At 24.0% G+C, this 19,339-nt stretch overlaps 1 protein-coding gene across 1 annotated transcript in view; it reads right to left on the bottom strand.

Annotated features, from left to right (window-relative positions):
- The window catches only part of LOC129611592 (autophagy-related protein 13 homolog), a 150,837-nt gene extending 141,165 nt beyond the window's left edge, over positions 1-9,672 (bottom strand). Inside the window, exon 1 of the mRNA XM_055524801.1 lies at positions 9,295-9,672. Coding sequence (XP_055380776.1) covers positions 9,295-9,444 — 150 coding nt within the window. The 5' untranslated portion in view covers positions 9,445-9,672. The remainder of the gene's footprint in view (positions 1-9,294) is intronic.
- Positions 9,673-19,339: the final 9,667 nt, after the last annotated feature.

Raw genomic sequence — 19,339 nt, 5'->3', positions numbered from 1 at the left:
TGATTTTAACTTTAATAAAGCAATGCAATTTTCACAAGGTACTGAAGTTATTTTTAATGGTAATCTTCATAATTTCTTATTATAAAATCAATAAATTCTGGAACGTTTATCGCTCTGCCGATTATCGAATAACAAATACAAGATATGAAAATTACAATAAAAGAAAATTAAATAATTCAAAAAAATTATTAAAAATTAGAAAAAATAGAGTTGATCATATCAGGTCTATGATACCCGTATAAACTTGTTATTTTGCAGGCGAACAATTATGTCATGGCTGACTAAGAATGAGGCTATGATTTTAAGTTGCCGTAGTATCATATTAATTTATGCAAAATTTCAATACTGTAATTTCAATAGTTTCTAAAATAAAATCAAATAACTGTAAGGCAGCTACGCAAGCAGTCGAAAATATTTCAACAATTTTTACAACAATAATATATCAATAACAACTGCCTCAATAATATATTTGCCCGTATGAAATTTTAATATTTTAGCTTGAATAATTTCTAAAATACATCCAAATAATTTTTAAAGTTTTGAACCAGTTACCCGAACAATTATCTGGATTACATCCAATTTAAATAGGACTCCGGCATAAACCATTTATGAAAATTTGGTAGTTTTTGATTTAGCTCAATCGTTGGGACGGTTGGATTGTCGAACAGAAAGATAGACCGACAAACATCATTAAATCTATTCAATTTCGACGCTGACCGAAAACCATAATTTTTAAGGTTACAAACAGGTAAGGGTAATTACAATATGTAAGATTTTAAATAAATTTTTTTTTAACTAAACCATTGAAAATTCAATTGAAGAGAATAAGAAACATAGAAATAATTTTTTTTTTACAATATTTTTTGCATACACACATACTTACATATCATATAATCGATTTCTTTTGAAAATTTTAGAGCGATACGAAAACTACAAGGATTATGTATATGTTTTTTTAATTCATTCCCTAAAGTACAAAATTGCATTATGCAAGTTCCATTACATTTTTTTTTAACAAATTTCAAATTTTTATTGAAAATAACATGGTCAAAAATGTTACTTTAAAGACACAATTTTTAAGGAGATTGGAAAACAACATAGAAACCTGAAAATTTATTTTCATGAATTTTTGTATTGGTCTGTAATGTTTAACAAAGATTTTCCTTTATTTTTATGATCGCTTTTGGTTATTTTTCTCTTACTAAGTAGTTTTTCTCTTTTTATTACACACCACATATCAATTACGATATAATTTTCAAATAGTAAAGTGTTCAACTCAATTAATTACGTTATTCATTCACAAGGTATTTAAAAACCAATTTACTAAATTAATTTACAATACTCTCAAATGCTCTCATTTCTCACACTTTAAATGTAATTACATTTTATTTTTATAGTTTTGTAATATCAAAGATAGTTTTACAATGTGAAAATTTGCTTTATTAAGGAAAAAAAAATTTTTCTTTTTGATTTGCAAACTTTGTATTTCTTTCTTTTTGATTCAAAAAAGAAGAGGAGCTTATCTTTAATAAATTAGATTGTCTGTGAATTTTTAAATTTCTTTTGATTTTTCCACATAAATGCATTTATAAATATTTTTTTTTTAATTCTGATCAATTTTCAAATTAAAATTTACGGTCTAATAAATATCGATCTCATTAAATTTTACTTTATATTTAGATTTAATTGTTATTCTTCTTTTTTATTTTTTTTTTCTCATTTTGAGTACAAGATTTTACAACAAGTATGTCATTATGTTTTTAATAATGTTGGAGTGTTGCCGTGTCATGTACTTTTTAAAATGCTTCTCTGAATAAATCAAATGTAGTTTTTACACGAATATCAAAAAACATCTTAAAAACATTCTGAAAATTAAATTCTATCCAGTTCCATTCGTAACGCATATTTTTTATTAAATTCTACGTTAAACAGCTTCTCATATTCTGTTAGCCGCATTAATTGAGATGAGGGCATATTATTGAAAAATGTTTTGGTTTTCAGTATAGAATTTCATATTTCGAAATTGACTTTACTCAGAAAAATATGAAATACCGTTAACAACCCATCCGTTAAGTTATTCGACTAACAAAATTTTGGTGATATACCTAGTCTTTTGTCACAAAAATTCAAGTGGCAATAAAATATCAAACTTATTCTGTCTTCAGGGAGTGTTAAGAGTCCATTTCTTTATGGAAATTCCAACTAATTAATTTATTATAATTTTATTAGTTTCAGATAATTTTACAAAAAAAAAAAGAAAATTGGGGTCGATGGTAAGAAAAATGCGTTTATGATAACCATTCTAGATCTGGAAATGCATATACACATTTGTATATTCTGGACACACATTTGTGTATTCTATAGACACACATTTGTGCGTTGGAGATTATTAATTAAATAAGTATTACAGCGGCTCAATTATGTAAGAGAAATATAATGACGTTTTTGCCTATAAAATATAATTTTTTTTTTGCTTTTAGGTCTCAAAGGAATAATTTATCAACTATTGACAATGAAATGTTTCTTAATGAACAATAGAAATATGATAGATATCACTGATAAGATTTTCTACGCGCACAACAGTTATGCAGTTTATATGTAAATGCCCAAGTGAATCCCAAAATAAATTTATTTTTATGAATTCTCTAAAAATAACTTTATGTATTTGAATTTTAATCACAATTTTTTTATGAATTTTATTTATTTAAGCTGGTAGGTATATGAAATTTTAACACATTAGTACTTTCTATACTTTCATACGTACAAAATTGAAAATGTTTTCATTAAGAATTTTCTACTACTTTGTATAATTGCATTACGTAAAATTTTATTGAATAACCCTGTTTACTAATTCAAAATATCATCTACTAATATCATTTACTCAAATAAAAAATTGAAAACAATATTCATACATAATTACAATCATACAATAACAAAAAACAACGACAATAAAAAAAAATGGTATTTAATATCTTTTTTAGTAAAAGAAATATTTAAAAAACGTTTAAAAAGCAAAGAGGTAAAAAAAAATAGATGTGAAAAATAATTTTCAATAAAAGCATGTTAAACTCACATGAAAATTGACCTACTTAGTAAAAAAAAAAAGAAAAACACCAAACTGATTAATTATGAACATGGAAGAAAAACTTAAAATTAACAATAAAATTGTTAGTACATTTGTACAAACATATTATGTATACGTATGTATGCGCATACACACATACATAATTACAATAATTATTATTAAATGATGATTGAATACCATTTTCTCTCTTAATTATCATTACCGTCTGTGTGCCTCTGTCTGTTGTGTACCGTATACTTTCGAATACTTGAGTCACCACATGATGAGTAAAATTTAAAAAAAAAATTACTGAGATCATCTTCATTTGGGGATTGGGATTAAAAAATTTTATAAAAAGATATTTGTACGTATGTACATATGTTATTTTAATGAAAGTAGACATTTTAAAATGTTTGAAATATTTGATTGATTCACGCAACATTTAGAAAAAAAAAAAAAAAATAGAAAAATGAAAATTACTTTTTATTTTCATTTTAAATGGGGAATTTTTATTTTTAATTGAATAGAAAAAAAACGGCGCTCATTTGAGTAAGCATAAGAAAAAATTGAGTGAGAAAAAAAGAAAACAAATTGAACAGGTGTACTTTTTTTTTCTCTTAGTAAACTTAAATAAGAGTTTAATGGCATTTAAGCAATAAGAATAGGTTAATTGATAAAAATTATGAATAATAAATTGTAGAAATTAAATTTTATTTTGAAAAATTTTCTAGTTGAAGGTTGAATCACATACGTATACACACATGCTCATCATTTCGAACAATGAAACCATTTGTTTACTTAGAGTTTTTTAATTAGTAAGTTTACAGGGTGTTTCGATTGCAAACAATTAAGGTGGAAAATAATTGATAATTGATTGCTCTTTATTTTCCATCTTATAATCAATTTAGTTTTAGTCATAGTTTATGACGATAAAGCTGGTCAAAATCGAAATTTTAGTCTTTTGAATATCTGTAAAACAAGCCCCCGATGATTACTCCATGTTGTATGATTCGGAAGTTGTAGGCATTTGTTTATATGCAGGAAAAATCCAGTACCTTTTTATTTCAAATAGGCTGTAGCTCAGAAACGAGTATATATATCTGCACCTCCCTCCACACTCATACAATTTTTTGCTAGAAATTGATCAAAGAATCATGCGAAACACCTGATCAACTTATGCGAAACATCCTGTATACATATATGTATACGTACATATGCACATAATGAGTAATTTATTTTTAAACGTGTTTAATTTTAAATTTGTGATTTTAATGCAATTTTAGAAAAAAAAAAAATTAAAATTTAATTACATATTTAGATTTAATTCTGAAAGAGTTGTTTTTGAGGTTATGTGTACAATAAATTTTATGCACTAAAAGAGAACTGTCAATCGTGGTTTAATGAAAAAAATTTTCATTGATTTTCATTGAATTAAGTATCATTAAGAGTGTGTAAAATTTTTGTCTTTTCTAATAAATTGTTTTAGTTTTCAATGTTAATTTATGAAGAAAGAAAGAAATTTTTTCGAATACCTAACTATGCCTTGGAACAATTGATAAAAACAATTGATAAAATAAAATTGGATTGAAATTTTTTTACTTTAATACTTAAATAATTTAAGTAAGGAATTTGGTTCGATTATATTTTGGACACGACAATTAAATGTGTATGCAAAAATTTTCTAAATCTCAGACAGCTGATTAATTTGACAATTTACTGAATTGACTTACTAAATTTGACTAAGTATTCAAATGGGGCCATGCTAACAATGAAGAATTGGACAAATTGACTAAGTAAAGAGTCAATATTTTGAATCAATTGATCATTTAAATTCACAAACAACACAAGATCAAACCAGCATAAATTACAGTGTTAGTGTTAAAGATCATTAAGCATAAAAATTGCGTGTTTTAGTAACAATCGATTCAGCTACTTATAATTTAAATAATAAAATTTTAAAATTAATATAATTTTATCACACATACCCTTCTAATTTAACGCCTTAGATGTCTTTATGACACAATTTTTTAATAAATTGTAGATATGTAATTATTATCAAAGTTTGCTCATAAAAGTTCCGTACATTTCTTATGTTCTTTGTGTGTTATTTTTAGTTAATAAAGATCTAATCAATTTTATTGCACTATTTTTTAAAATTAATAAGTAGCACTTATGATTAATACGATAATAAATTTTATGCTTCCATGGCGTAAATTTTCAAAATTTTTATTGTATTCCAGGCATTTATCAAAAAAACAAAAAATTATTTTAAAAAAATTAAATTTCAATTTTAATTATCAATAAATAGCTAGTTCCATAAAAATTTTTTTTATCATTTCATTAAAGAAAACATTATGGTAATAAAATTTATGTTAAATCTGATTGCCGAATAGTTTATAATCTTATGTATTTAGTTTAAAAACTATTGAGCAATATATTTGAAAATTAGTGAATTAAACTCATTAGTAGGTACCTAGTTAATTTGAACCTCATATTTTATATAAAATTGAAAGATATGTACATATATAATTTCTATATATGTATTACGGCGCAAATACAATTCTAGAATTCAAAATTTTCTGATATCTCTTTAAAATTGAATGCTTACTTTTAAGAGAATATTTTAAAATATCGAATTAGAATCGATTTCCTAGTTAGGCGAGTTCTATCAGAAATAATTCCAACTTTCATTTATGTATTTTCAATCTTAGAAAGCTTAGTTTTACGATATTACACAAATTAAATGTACCATTACCGTTTATATTGCTTTTTGAATTCAATATGCACAAATTGCAAAAAAAATTGTTCAAAGACAAAATATACCAATTTTGTTATTTGAACAAAAAAAAAAAAACACAAAAAATTGTCATGAGTTAACGTGTGATAAAATGCAAGGAGAACATAAATTTTGTCTTGTTGTTTCAAAAAACGAGAAAAGACAAGTAACTAAAATAAGCCAAGGACTTTTTTAAAATAAAAAAAATTGTCCAAATTTTCTTTTATTGTTTCGTGATAAAATGAATTAAATTTAGACTAAATTTAGACTCCATGCACTTATATATCTATCTATCTCTTTCTATGCATACTTAAAATAAATATGTACGGAAAAACAAAGGTACTTAAATAAATTATTCCAAATATCCTTAACACTAATATTTCAATTTATTTATTTAGTTTATTTTTCATTTCCTTAAGAAATTAAGGACGAATTTATTTTCAAATAAAATTATATTTGAAGTATTAAGGTAAGAATAGTTTTTTTTTTCAAATTACCTTAACCAACTACTATTATTATTAGATTAAAATTTTTTGGTAGAGGTGATAAAGAGACAGCCAATAAATTTTTATAAATATATAGGCACTTTCGAATAGATGTACGTCCTAACTGCGTAAAAATAAATCTAAATATAAATAAATTATTCTAAATAATATTCATAAATTTATTTATGGTATAAATAATTTGATATGCACTTGTTTACATTTTCTAAGAATTTCAATAATCAACTATAATCAACTTATCAATTTAATATGGTCTCTAAAAATACATTTAATTATTTTGTAAATTATGTCGTCGCTTATTATTTATTGATTGAGCATGATTAAATTTATATTTGGACTAAAACGTTTTTAAATATTTTTATCTTATTGATTTTGATATGAAACACCTGTATTTGGAAAATAGTTAGGAATATGTAAAGTAAGTATGTATGTAGGTACTTACCTATCTATTTGCCTACTTGCAATAAATTTTAATGTAAATTAGATTTACATATAAAAGCTTTTATTAGAAAATGATAATGTTGACATGATTATTTATTATACAATGATAAATTTGAAGCGATTGAAGCTATTTAAATATTCAATCGGAGGAATTATGTAAGAGAAATTTATTTATGAATATAAAATTGAAAATAATCTGATTTTAAACTAGTGAGCATAAGAAATATTAAAAGAATTATTTGAATGTTTCGGTAGGTACACTCATAGAAATTAATTTGTGATACCTATATTAAAAATATTAATGATTAACCTAAATTTAATGCACATACATTTACTATAATATGAATAAAATTATTTAATTTATTAAATTGAGTAAAATAACCAGAAATTGGTTTTCTTTCCTCTCTGTTTTTTTATTAACACTTAATTTATGTTAATAAAATTCATGCGATCTTATTTTTTTTTTGTTTTAACAAATTTAATCTTCGTTTCCTCGACTTTGAATTTCTTAATTAATTAATTAATTTATTGATCAATATTTATTTGCAAGGTTAATCTTTTAATATTACTTACTGAATCTTCTTCATAGTTTTACACTGACAAAATATAATTTAATTTTAAAAATAATCATGAGACTTCTCAAATCTATTGAAATAAAATGTTGTCGCACATGATCGAACACAAAAAACAGTCACGCACTTATCACTAATTCAAAAATCTTGTAGTTGAATATATAAAAATTTTAGAACGTCACAATTACCTACTAATAATATTTTAATAATACCTAAATAAATTAAAATTCCAAGTCTAGTAAAATTTAATTTATTCTTATTTATAATTTTATTAATTATTGATTTTATTCAAAAGAAAGTATGCGGCAGAAATAAATGAATTTTTTTTTTTCACTAATTTACATACACAAATATAACTACCTAACCGTAAATTTATACACATGTGCACACCGTACATATTATACTTTTATATTTATAATGTATTATAGGTATACTTTGGTAAGTCTGGTATACTAAATTTTCTGTATATGTAGTAATGGCCTGATGACAGTTTTCATTTTAAAATTCCACGTGGTTTTTCAAATATGTACGTACATTTTTTTTATCTACATATATGTATCTACAATACTGGTATTCTATAGAACATGATATACATACGTATACTTAAACGAACACTTATGTCATATACATATTATGATGACATTTATCATTAAAATCGATTCAAACATGACTAGTGCGAAAATATTTTGCAAAATTTTACATATTTTAATATTTCCGCAATAATTTCAAGAAATTACTTGCCTTAAAATTAAAATTTTAAATTTATAAATATTCATTTGTAGATTAATATGTAAGTAGACCCCAATAAGTAGGTAGGTAGGTACCAACATAGCTATTTATGTATATACATACATACATACGTGTATTTATTTGTAATATTAAAAGCCGGTCATTATAAATTTAAAATACGTATTTCTAAATAAATTTTATTTTTGCATAATATCAAGTAAATGATTCAAAAATAATAGCCCTTCAAGGACTTGTTTTATATATGTAAGTACATATAAATGTACATATATGAGTAAATAATGAAATATTAAAATTCTACAAGGTTAAATTGGTAAGTAAATAAAATTACTTATAAGCATATTTATAATATAAATATATATATGAATACAATGTTAATATTATAAGAAAAAAATAACAAAATAAGTAGGGACCTGTCTGCATTCTTACGATATAAGAGCAAGCAATACCGACGTAACCATTATACAAAATTTTATTTAAAAACGCAAAAAATATCGTTAATTTTACTGTCACTAGTAGTCAGAGATAGATACTTTGGTATGTACATACTTTGTATATGTATGCATCCATATATAAAAATAAGAAGAACATTAAAATATAAAATCGATGAAATATTTTATGCAATCATTCATAATGCAAAAAAAAAAAAACATTAAAAAACAAAAAAATTGAAAAAATTTTCAAAATTTTTTAGAGAAAATTTAAAGAGCTGTGGGTTTAAGAGCTGTTCAAGGTAGATATTGAAAAAATTAAAGGTCAAGCAATGATTCTTTTTTTTGAGGACACCTGTGTTTCATAATAACGTATCCAAAACTGAAATTCATGATTGAATATGCAAATATTTTAAAAATCGAAAATTAATAATTAAAAATATGAACTAATCAATTGAAAAGATTCATCTTTTAAGAGTAGTAAACTGGGAGATGTAATGCAGAAAAAATCATCTTATCTTCATCTTTTAGATTGCATCCGAATTGTTCACGCCTTTATTGATTATGCGCATTAAAATTTCTGATTTTATTCTTCTTATTTTAAAATTTCATTCAATAATTATTTTAACATTAGCAATTTTCAATATACAATTGCATTTTTATGTAAGATTTTCAAAAAAACATTCTTATAGTAACTAAAAAAACAAAGATAACAAAATTTTATTGTTTTATATCTAAATATGTAATCATTTTAAATTACCCAGTCATTGCCTCCACCATTTGGATTCGATGGTGTTTTAATAACTTCACCTAAACGGCTTTGAACAATAACTTGAACCATTTTAAATGTTAAAAATTTAAAATATTTTTCTAAATCTTTTTCACCCGCAATTATTTTTACCGTAGACATTTTTATTTACGATATTCACTTTTTCTTAGATGCACAAAAATAAAAAGAATTGTAAAATAAAAAAAAAATCACTTGTCACTTTTGTGTTTTTTTAAATTATTTCCAAATCAATTTTTTGTATTTTTCACTTTGCATATATATATTTTTCTTATGTGGGATGTAATATTGCAAAAATATATATAATCTATAAAAATAATTTGCAAAATTTTTGATTTAAAACACAAAATTAAAACCAACACACCATTTAAATGTCAAAAGCATTTTAATGTTCTTTCATTTTTTTCTTGCTGAAAGAAAAAGAGAAAAAAAAAAGACTTTGACATTTATTTTTTCAAGAATGTAATAGATTTAAAATAAAGGAAAGTAGTAGAATTTGACAGTTAAAATACCCAATAAACTTTATGAAAAAAAAAAACAGGAATTGCTTACTTTACAATAATATTGCATATATTTAGGAGAACGTTAAAAAAGAAAATTGAATTGGAAATTTTTGAAATTTTTTTTTCTGATTTATAAGGATAATATTTTTTTATGGATTAATATTATTAAATCTAAGATTTGAAATATTTCGAAAGAGCATAATAAAACGTTATTGAATTCATTCGAAATATTAAATGTTATATTCGCAATATAACCTGGAAAACTATTAAGATACTTTGGGACGTTACTTCGTTTCTGTTATCCGCAAATAATTAAATGTATTTCTATAGAGTCTATGTGTTTGTTAATAGACTATTAATAGACTAAAATTTAAAACTAAATTAAATATACCTACTGGGGGTTAATTAAAATAAATAATTATAATATAAATAATAAAAATTCTTAAAAAAGGTACTAACATTTAGAAGATACGTAGTTACTTCACATGAGAGGTATAACTGCAGTTACATATATTAAAAGAACTCAGTTTCTACTGTATTAAAAGAACTCAATAAAAAGGTGCTCTGTCTAATGTAAATAGTGTTACCGCGTAAATATTACATTGCATCATAGACATATAAATTAAGAATTTACAATTACAAATTCGATTTCCGAAAATTAAAACTTAACAAAATTTTTAATATCTTGATTATTATAATTAATTAGTATTTTTCATTAATATAGAAGAAATTGCGGTACAAACTTGCATTTTTATTTTTGACATTTTAATTATAGTAGAGCAGAAATAAATTCCTTTTTATGGTTAATATTGTTTTCATATTTTGAAATTTCGCATAATTTTTTTTTAATGCTCAACAATTTAAATTATAACAAACAACATGGAGTTGATCCAGTTAAGAAATGTTGATAGTTATTGTTGTATTATTAATTTCATTAATTTTGAAAAAAAAATTAAATTTATTTCGAATAAAATTTTGTGACACCGCCTTGAATAAATGTCGTTAAAGAAGCAAATTTGTCGCAATCCTTTAGAACAGGGTGAAAGGATAAACTTATTTCTTATGTTAGTAGAATCTTAAACAAGTTTAACGAAAAATATTTCCCCAATGATGAAGAACCTTTTAAGAAGATTAAAGTTCTTTTTCATTATTTGACATTCATATGTACAATTCTGTTACATTTTAAGCTCATATTGACGTTTATATACCATAGTTATAGAGCTCAAGTCAAATTCAGCCTGAATTATGTTTAACTTAGACTCAAGCTAATACGAAGCAAATGCAATATAAAATCCAAAATCAAACAAAATACTTTCCGTCTTTTTGTAGTATTTCTATACCTTCATTTCTTCAAATTTAATGGTGGAAGTAATAAAAATTAATAGAAACAATGGAAAATATTTAAATAATAATAAAATAAAATTTAATTATAATAATTTATTGTTATATAAAATAAATCAAATAATTTGTTTTTAATCAGATTTATTTATTTGCATAAACAACGTACGTGTGCGTGGAATGAGTACATAATATATGTATATGATTTTATGCCATATACAGGGTGTCACGTTTTTCAATTTAATAAAGTATAAAACTAGTGAATTTTTAGTGTAAAATTAGAAATTGGTTACCCAATTTTATTGAGGATCAAAGTACCATTCAAAGTTCAACTGAGAATTTACACACCTATACTAACTAACATCGAAAATTGTACTTTTCTTCATCAGAATTATAATATATGAAGAGCACAATTTCTACGTAAGTTTTAGTGAAAAAAGTAAAACCAAATTAGACGAAAGTAATTTAAATTTTTTATAGGTACAAGTGTATATAATATTTTGGAGATAATAGTTTAAGTTCAGTTGATAGAGCATTCGTCTTGAAGATCTTGAAGAAGGTTAAATTCGAGAAGTTTTTAATAGTTCAGCTTTGGGATTCGTTTTAGCGTCTATTTTCTGAAAATAAAGATTAGTAAAGCATTTCTAAAACAAAAATTACATTTCTAATTTTACCCATTTTCTGGAATAAATTTTTGCTTATATTGACTGACTGTGTTTTAGGAGTACGCATGCGATATTTAAAATTTTATACTTAAGGAAGCCTGTAAAACTACTTTATTAATTTGATTTCCCGTATTGTGATCTTTCAATTCTTCTAGGTTTATGTCTGAAAATCAAATAATTTGTATTAAAAATAAAATTATTTCATAAAGAATTTCAAGTCATAAAAAATATTTTTGGGCCACCTTGTACAATGAAGTACGAAATGGTTGTTTATGAGCTCAATCAAAAAAAAAACAAAGCAAAGAAATCATTATCTTTAATTAAAAAATTAACAGAAAAATCTAATAAACAAATTTCAATAATTTCTCTAAAGTTTTTGCTAATTTTTCGTAATAAGAAAACCCTCATTGCTCTTATATGAAAATTAATTGTAACAAATAAAAAACAAACAATTTTTTTTTTACGTAGGCAAGGTGTTTGCATTGCACTGCTTTACAAAAACATAATGAAAACGTTCGCGGTACAAATTAATAATAATATTTTTTTTTATTTATCAAATAATTTCAAAAATGGCTATGTAAAGCGTTTTAATTAAAAAACAGAAAAATAGTGTTTAGGTTGCATTCGATTTCAATTTGAATTTTCCTATTTCCCCATTTTTCTATTTCACGTGACAATTCTAGATAGAATAACGAGATGTCGCATGCAAAACATTCTTAAGATGTTATAAAAATGATAAGAAGTGTAGAGAGAGAGACGATTTTGAAATTAGATTGAATAATGAGCGGTTCAATTTGAAAATAAAATTTTTTCTTTTTGTCCATTTCATTACCAACCGAATTGAATGTAAAAAGGAAAGCTATCGGGTGGGGTAAATTTTCACATGTCGTATTTTCAATAGAATTGCATTTGTAAAGCACAAAAGAAATTTAGCAAGATGGTGGTCTACTGGTTCAACATGTATCTCAACTTCGCAAGAATCGATGTTAATAAATATTTATAACTGTATTTCAATTGGAAATATCACTAATTATGAATTACTCCGGAACGATTTTATAAGACCCATCTGACGACACAAAAATCCAGCCAGGTTTTTGAAATGCCAGTAACAAGGTTCTTACTATACAACTTTATATTTCAGTCCATAAATTTATTTGGTTAAGATTTAATATATTAATTGTGATTGTTAAAACAATAAAAACTTTCTTTTTGAGCTTGAAAACCGAACTTTCACATTAATGGACAAAATTTTTTGAAATTTAATTTTTAAGTTCTGTTTAATACCGGAACAAAATTTTCAAGGGAATCAAATATCAGAAAGTTAACTTCTACTCAGAACCATATTTACATTTTCCTATAGGTGATTAATTTGAAGGTCCCATTAAATTTGAAAGATCTTGTGCAATATTTTCGCCAAACCACAAAATATATTTTTTGTTCAGGTATGTGCTGACCACATCAGTTAGTTTTGTTTTTATGTTTCAATGTTTTAATTCCTTTTTTTTTTGTATTTTTGCACAAACCCATGTACATATGTATGTATGTATGTATACATAGGCAATAGAATGTTCAATGAACTTGAACAATTGTTTATTTTATGTTGGACTGTCATTATGTTTTGTTTTGATTTTGCTTTTATTTTTGTTTCTATTATGGTATTTTTATAAACAGATCGTTTTAAACAATGTTCAATTTTTATTAAAGCTTCTGATTACATAACATTTGTCTTATATACCTACATACATACCATCAGTACTAGAATTAAAATTTTTAAAAAAGTCAAAAGTATTTGTGTGCTTTCAATAGAGATTTTACACACCTACACAATATTGAATTTCTAAAGTTGTTGTTGTTGTATGTATGCTAAGCTTATTTCAATGTTTGTTTGTTGTTTTTTGAAATTCTAAATGAAAATTACGCGTATTTTCTTTTATAATTTGCAAACAAAATAAAAACAAGAAAAAATCTCTTTAACAATGGAAAAATAATTTAAATTCTTAATTTATATAAGTTGGAATCAATGTATACGGAGATCAGTTCTGTTTCTTTATTGTATGTGCAAATATTTCTAAAACTTTGTTAAAGAAAATTCATTTTACAAAATTTCCATAATTAGAATAACATAGAAGGTTCTGTGTGAAATGTGTTCGGGGTAAAAAAAATTAAAAATGACAAGATGTTTGCGTTGACGGCTCTTGCAAATCAAACATTGTTCATCGATTTTTTTTGATGACAATTGGATGGAATTCTATTTTTCCCATCAAACAAAATTCGCGAATTTTGATATACTCTACTCTTATAAAATTTTCATTAGATCATACAAAGCCTCTTACTCGTAACTTCATATCCCTGAATTATTTTCTGTATAATTTGACTTGCCAACATTCTAATTCTGCACAAAATGACATATAAATGATTATGAGTTTAGACTCTCTAATTTTTTAGGTCTATATTTAAAGAATGTATCGTAGAAAACGATGTTGCATTTAATTAAAAAATGAAAACACAATATTTAAAAGTGTTTAGAGTTTAAGGGTTGCCATTTTTGAGTGACCATATTTTTTGATAACTAATCAGCATTGCACGCAGATTTTTAGCAATGTCAAAGAGCTGCATTTTGCTCTAACTTTTGAGTGACGACCAATAATACATACTAATAAATTTAACAATGGCAAAAGTAAGTGTACGAGTGTATATGAAAATCATGACTTTTTTGTATAACAACTTCTATTTTTATTAGAACGAAAGTTATATGCAATAAAACTTAGATGTGTTAAAATTTCGCCAATTTTTTTTAAAATCTCTGTAGCTCCGAAACGATTTCGATTTGACATTATGTTCTGAATAAAAATTTTACTTATTTTCGATTGTCTCTCTGATGTTATATGGCTCGTACCTTGTTATTCATGAATCTGCAGAGTGTTCATCCTGGTGAACATTGAAATGTTTTTCTAAAGATCGTCACTTAAATAATTGACTCTCTCTCAATCAGTATTGCCTGACAAGATCCACTATCCAGTTTTATACTTAAAATTAACTACATACTGTTAAATTTTAACAATATGTTATGAAAATAACTGACAATTGTGCCATAAACCATTAAATCAATTTATAGACCCACTGATAAAGAGAGAAAATAATTATTCCAAAATTACTCCGCAGCAAATTTTAAGCAATTCTATCCCCAATGCTGCTTTTGATTTTCTAACTGCTGTGAAGAATAAGGAAGGCCATACTTCGCTCAAGTAAACAAAGTTTTTACAATACATAGGTCACCATAATTAATTGACATTCGAACTGACATTCTTCAAAACAAAATTGTATTTTTTTTTTGTTTTTCAAATTATTTACTTTCGAAAAAATGACCTAATATCAAAATGTTGTATAAAATTTGTAAAGGGTTGGAAATATTTTATATAATATAAGGAAAATATTTACCCATTGTTCTAATTATATTAAATTTCAGAATTCAAATTTGACGCTAAGTTTAATAATATATAATATACATGCTATATATGTACGAGTATACATTTAGACACATTTTTGTTTTAATTTTGCATAGTTTCCATTGTGTTTTTGTTGTTTTTGCATTTACAAATAAAAAAATGTAACGTAATATGATTTGATTGAAGCTTCCAATTGTACCCTTTCTTATTTCTTAAAAAGGAATTTCTACTTTTATATACTTGTATAATTTTTTAAGAAATATATTTTTTTTTTTTGCAAATTAAAGATTCAATTTATGAATAAAATTTTGTTCTTCAAATACATTTGCTATAAAATTTTTTAATATATTCATTGTTAACATTTATACAAATTGTTTGAATGGCTTTATATGTGTGGTACCACACGTATAGATAGCTTTATTAGCAATGAATTTGCGTCATAATAATTTTATAAGAATTTTAAAAATATTTTAAATAAAAATTTTTCAGATTTAGCAATTATTTTTTTTGTATTTAATGTATAAACTAAAATTTAATAAAATGAAGGTATTCTGGGATTAAATGATAAGATACCAAGCTCTTACACGAGTGACAGTGATTTCCAATGTTTTCCGAAAAAATTTGCTTCTCATACTGCAGTTGTGAAGACGAGTACCTCGAGTTCTTACTATTATATGCTATATAAACTTTATTCTACTATCTATTCTATTACAGGAGCATGTAAACTACAATGACTTCTGGTGTGTGATGTGTATACAGCTTCGCAGTCATTAACATTTTTTATCAAAGTTTGCGCTTTTATACTTTTTATTATTTGAAATTCTTAATTTTCTTATACAGTTTTAAAATTTTTTATTACACTTTAATTATCAAAATTACTAGCTTTATTGTTTTTGAAATATTTTCAACTATAACACAAGCAAATTCATACTGGTACGACACATTAAATTACTAATTAGGTGTTCTTAACATTTTCCAACCATGCTTGCTCTTCAGAAGAGCAGCTGCTTTAACTCGTTCTTTGGTTACATCATGTGTTTTTTTCAATGTTTCAGTCTGTCTTTCATGCCTACAATATATTTAAACATTTCAAAGAACAGACTCACTCATCATATTGAAATTTTGTGATTTATTCGAACTAAATCGTAAATTGGTTGTATCAGCGATTAATGGCAAAAATCCAGGGATATGGTAGTGATGTATGAATTAATTGTAAATATTATGAGCGTCTCTTGGAAGATTTTAAGGAGCCAAAATATGGCAGTTTTTTAATAATATTATGGCTCTTTATTATGAAATTGTCATAATATGATAATTGTATTGCACGTGTAATATTTTGCTTTATCCATTCAACAATAATATTACAATCTGTTGCAATAAATCATAAAATAAAATAAAAAAACATTTCATAATTTGAAGGTCTAGGAAAGTCTTACAATAAATTATTAATTTTGATATCAAAACAAAATCTTTAAATAATTATTTTCAATAACTTTTATAAATTGTGTTTGTAGCTATATAGAAAAACTTCCTACAAAGTTGTAAAAAAATTAAATAAAAAATTGTAATAAATGCATATATGTTATTTTTATATTTACAGGGTGTTTTTTAATGTAGAATTTCAGAATTTTAACTTTTCAGATTATTGCAAACAGATAATTAACTTTTGTTTTTTAATATTAAATACACAGTACAAGAAAATAGTAATGAGGGTAAAGATTTGGAAAACGCCTCAATTAGTTTTCAAACGTCTATAATATATTCATAATTTTAAATGATAAATTAAATTAGAAGGAAGTGAACCCTACTGAAATTAAAAAAATTTCGTGCACAAGAAGAAAATCGAATTTTTGTGCGAATTCAAATATTTGTTTTGACTCTCTTTGGAGTAAAATTTTGAACTTAATATAGAGTTTTCATAATTAAATTTATAGTTTTGCTTATCCTAGTTTAGTTTTGACTACAATAGGTCTTCGAGTTGTATAACACCTTGATATATATGCTAATATGAATGCAGTTTAGATATAAAAAGTTCAAAATCATCTCATTATCAGAAAAATATTATTAAAGTGAGTTGATTTATTCCAACATTGCCCTGACTATAATTCTATTTGATTGGTCCATAATTTAATTGCGAAGCCTACCAATTAAAATTCCTGAATTAATAATAATTATATATTGAGAAATTTCATTTTTATTAATTCGTATATTACCAAAAATTTAAATTAAATTTTATAAAGATTCACGCGCCTTTCAATATGAAGCCCCCAGATATATGCAAATTTTACAATTTTTATTTATATAGAAAATTTTATAACAATAAAAATAATTTTTAATTTTCTTACAAAATAAACGAAAAAAAATAGTTTTTTTTTTGATAAAATAAAATATTTGAAAATTTTCATTCATTATCAATTTCAATAAGAATTTTCATTTGTCATCACAAAAAAATTATATGAGAAATTACTTATGTAATTTTGAATATAAAGAGGATTAGAATTTTTCTTTGTTTAATACTTTAATAAAATATCAAAGTTAAACAAATTGAATTTTTAAGATTTAGATAAAAAATTTTTTTTCAATGATATTTTCATAATTTCGAAAGTTTTCTATAATAATTTCACATATCTATAGCTAGTTTGTTTTATTTAATTTCAAAACTAGTATAATATTTCAAAATACACTTCTATAGTTGTTTAAATATAAAAATAGCTGATGCACAAATTTCATTGCAATTTTATAATTCAAATATAAATAATTCAGAAACATTCCAAATGTTAAAGAATGTGCAGTTCTGTTATGTGCGAGATCAGTACTGGCTTTGGTAGAGTTGCAATTGTCTTTGGTAGAGTTTCCTAAGCGTTTGGGAAGTGCTGTCTAATTCCCTTTGGTATCTCCAGTTTTATATTTGGAATAGCGTGCGTATTACAATAAATCGCAAATGACTGAAATTGCTTGGAGGATATGTCCTGTTGCCTCATTCGGTTCCTTTAGAATCTAGCAATCTACCAAATCACATTAGAATTTCAGTGTTTCTCTCATAAATCGAAAAATATACAAAAAAAATTTAATAATAACTTTTATAACTCAATAATTATTCCTTAGTAATAAATATTTTTATAAAGTTTTTTCTCTTATAAAAATACTGTCATGCAATTGGTCATCATCATAAATAATCGCATTTAATACTCTTTTAATGCGCTATACTGATTTGTTCTCAATTTGCATGCCTTTTATATAAAACACAATTTGTATGATTTGTCACTCGTTGTATGAGTGTTGTGATACAAATTAAGAACATTATAACTTTTATATGAGCAATCATATTTAACTATGTATTTATGTAAAAATTACAAATATCATTAAAAATAAATCGAAAATTTTTGCAAATACATGAAAATTATTGTGAACAAAATAATAGTAAATTAAATTATTTTAAATACAAATAGGATCCGCAATATTTTTTACACTAAATATTCTGATTATTGTTATTGAAATTTCTTTACAAATTGCATTATGCAACTGCACGTCTGCAGCTTAATTCATAATAGCATTCATAATAGCAATGTTGATGTCGAAAGTAAATTTTATATTTAAATATTTCATTATTTTTTTTTTAATAATAAATAATTTTAATTAAAATTTTGCGTGAAAAATATTTTTGAACTAATATTTATTAAAAATGAAAAATAACAATATCTAAAATTTTTCAACGAATTGTTTATAGGAGTTCATGTGCTCCAATATTAATGGTAATGGGCAAGCATGTGTATGTACGTATGATAGATCTATACATATTAGGCAAGGATATAAAACTGTTTTATTATATAATAATTTATAAAAAAAAATGGTAGTGTTATTTTTAAAATTTATATAGAATTCTTAATTCTGTTGGAAAACTGGTATTGTTTTAAATACAATTCTTATAAGAGTAAAAATTTAAAAAGTTTATATTTATTTAAATTTCTCTTTTAAATAAAAAATGGCATTGATCTAAATTAAATATACAAAATATGAAGAGTAAAAATTAGAATTTTTACATATTATTTTCTTTATCAAAAATATG

The sequence above is a fragment of the Condylostylus longicornis genome, unplaced genomic scaffold (genome assembly GCF_029603195.1).
Source record: "Condylostylus longicornis isolate FDR11 unplaced genomic scaffold, ASM2960319v2 ptg000053l, whole genome shotgun sequence".
Lineage (NCBI taxonomy): Eukaryota > Metazoa > Arthropoda > Insecta > Diptera > Dolichopodidae > Condylostylus > Condylostylus longicornis.
This window is presented reverse-complemented; position numbering and strand designations above follow the sequence as displayed.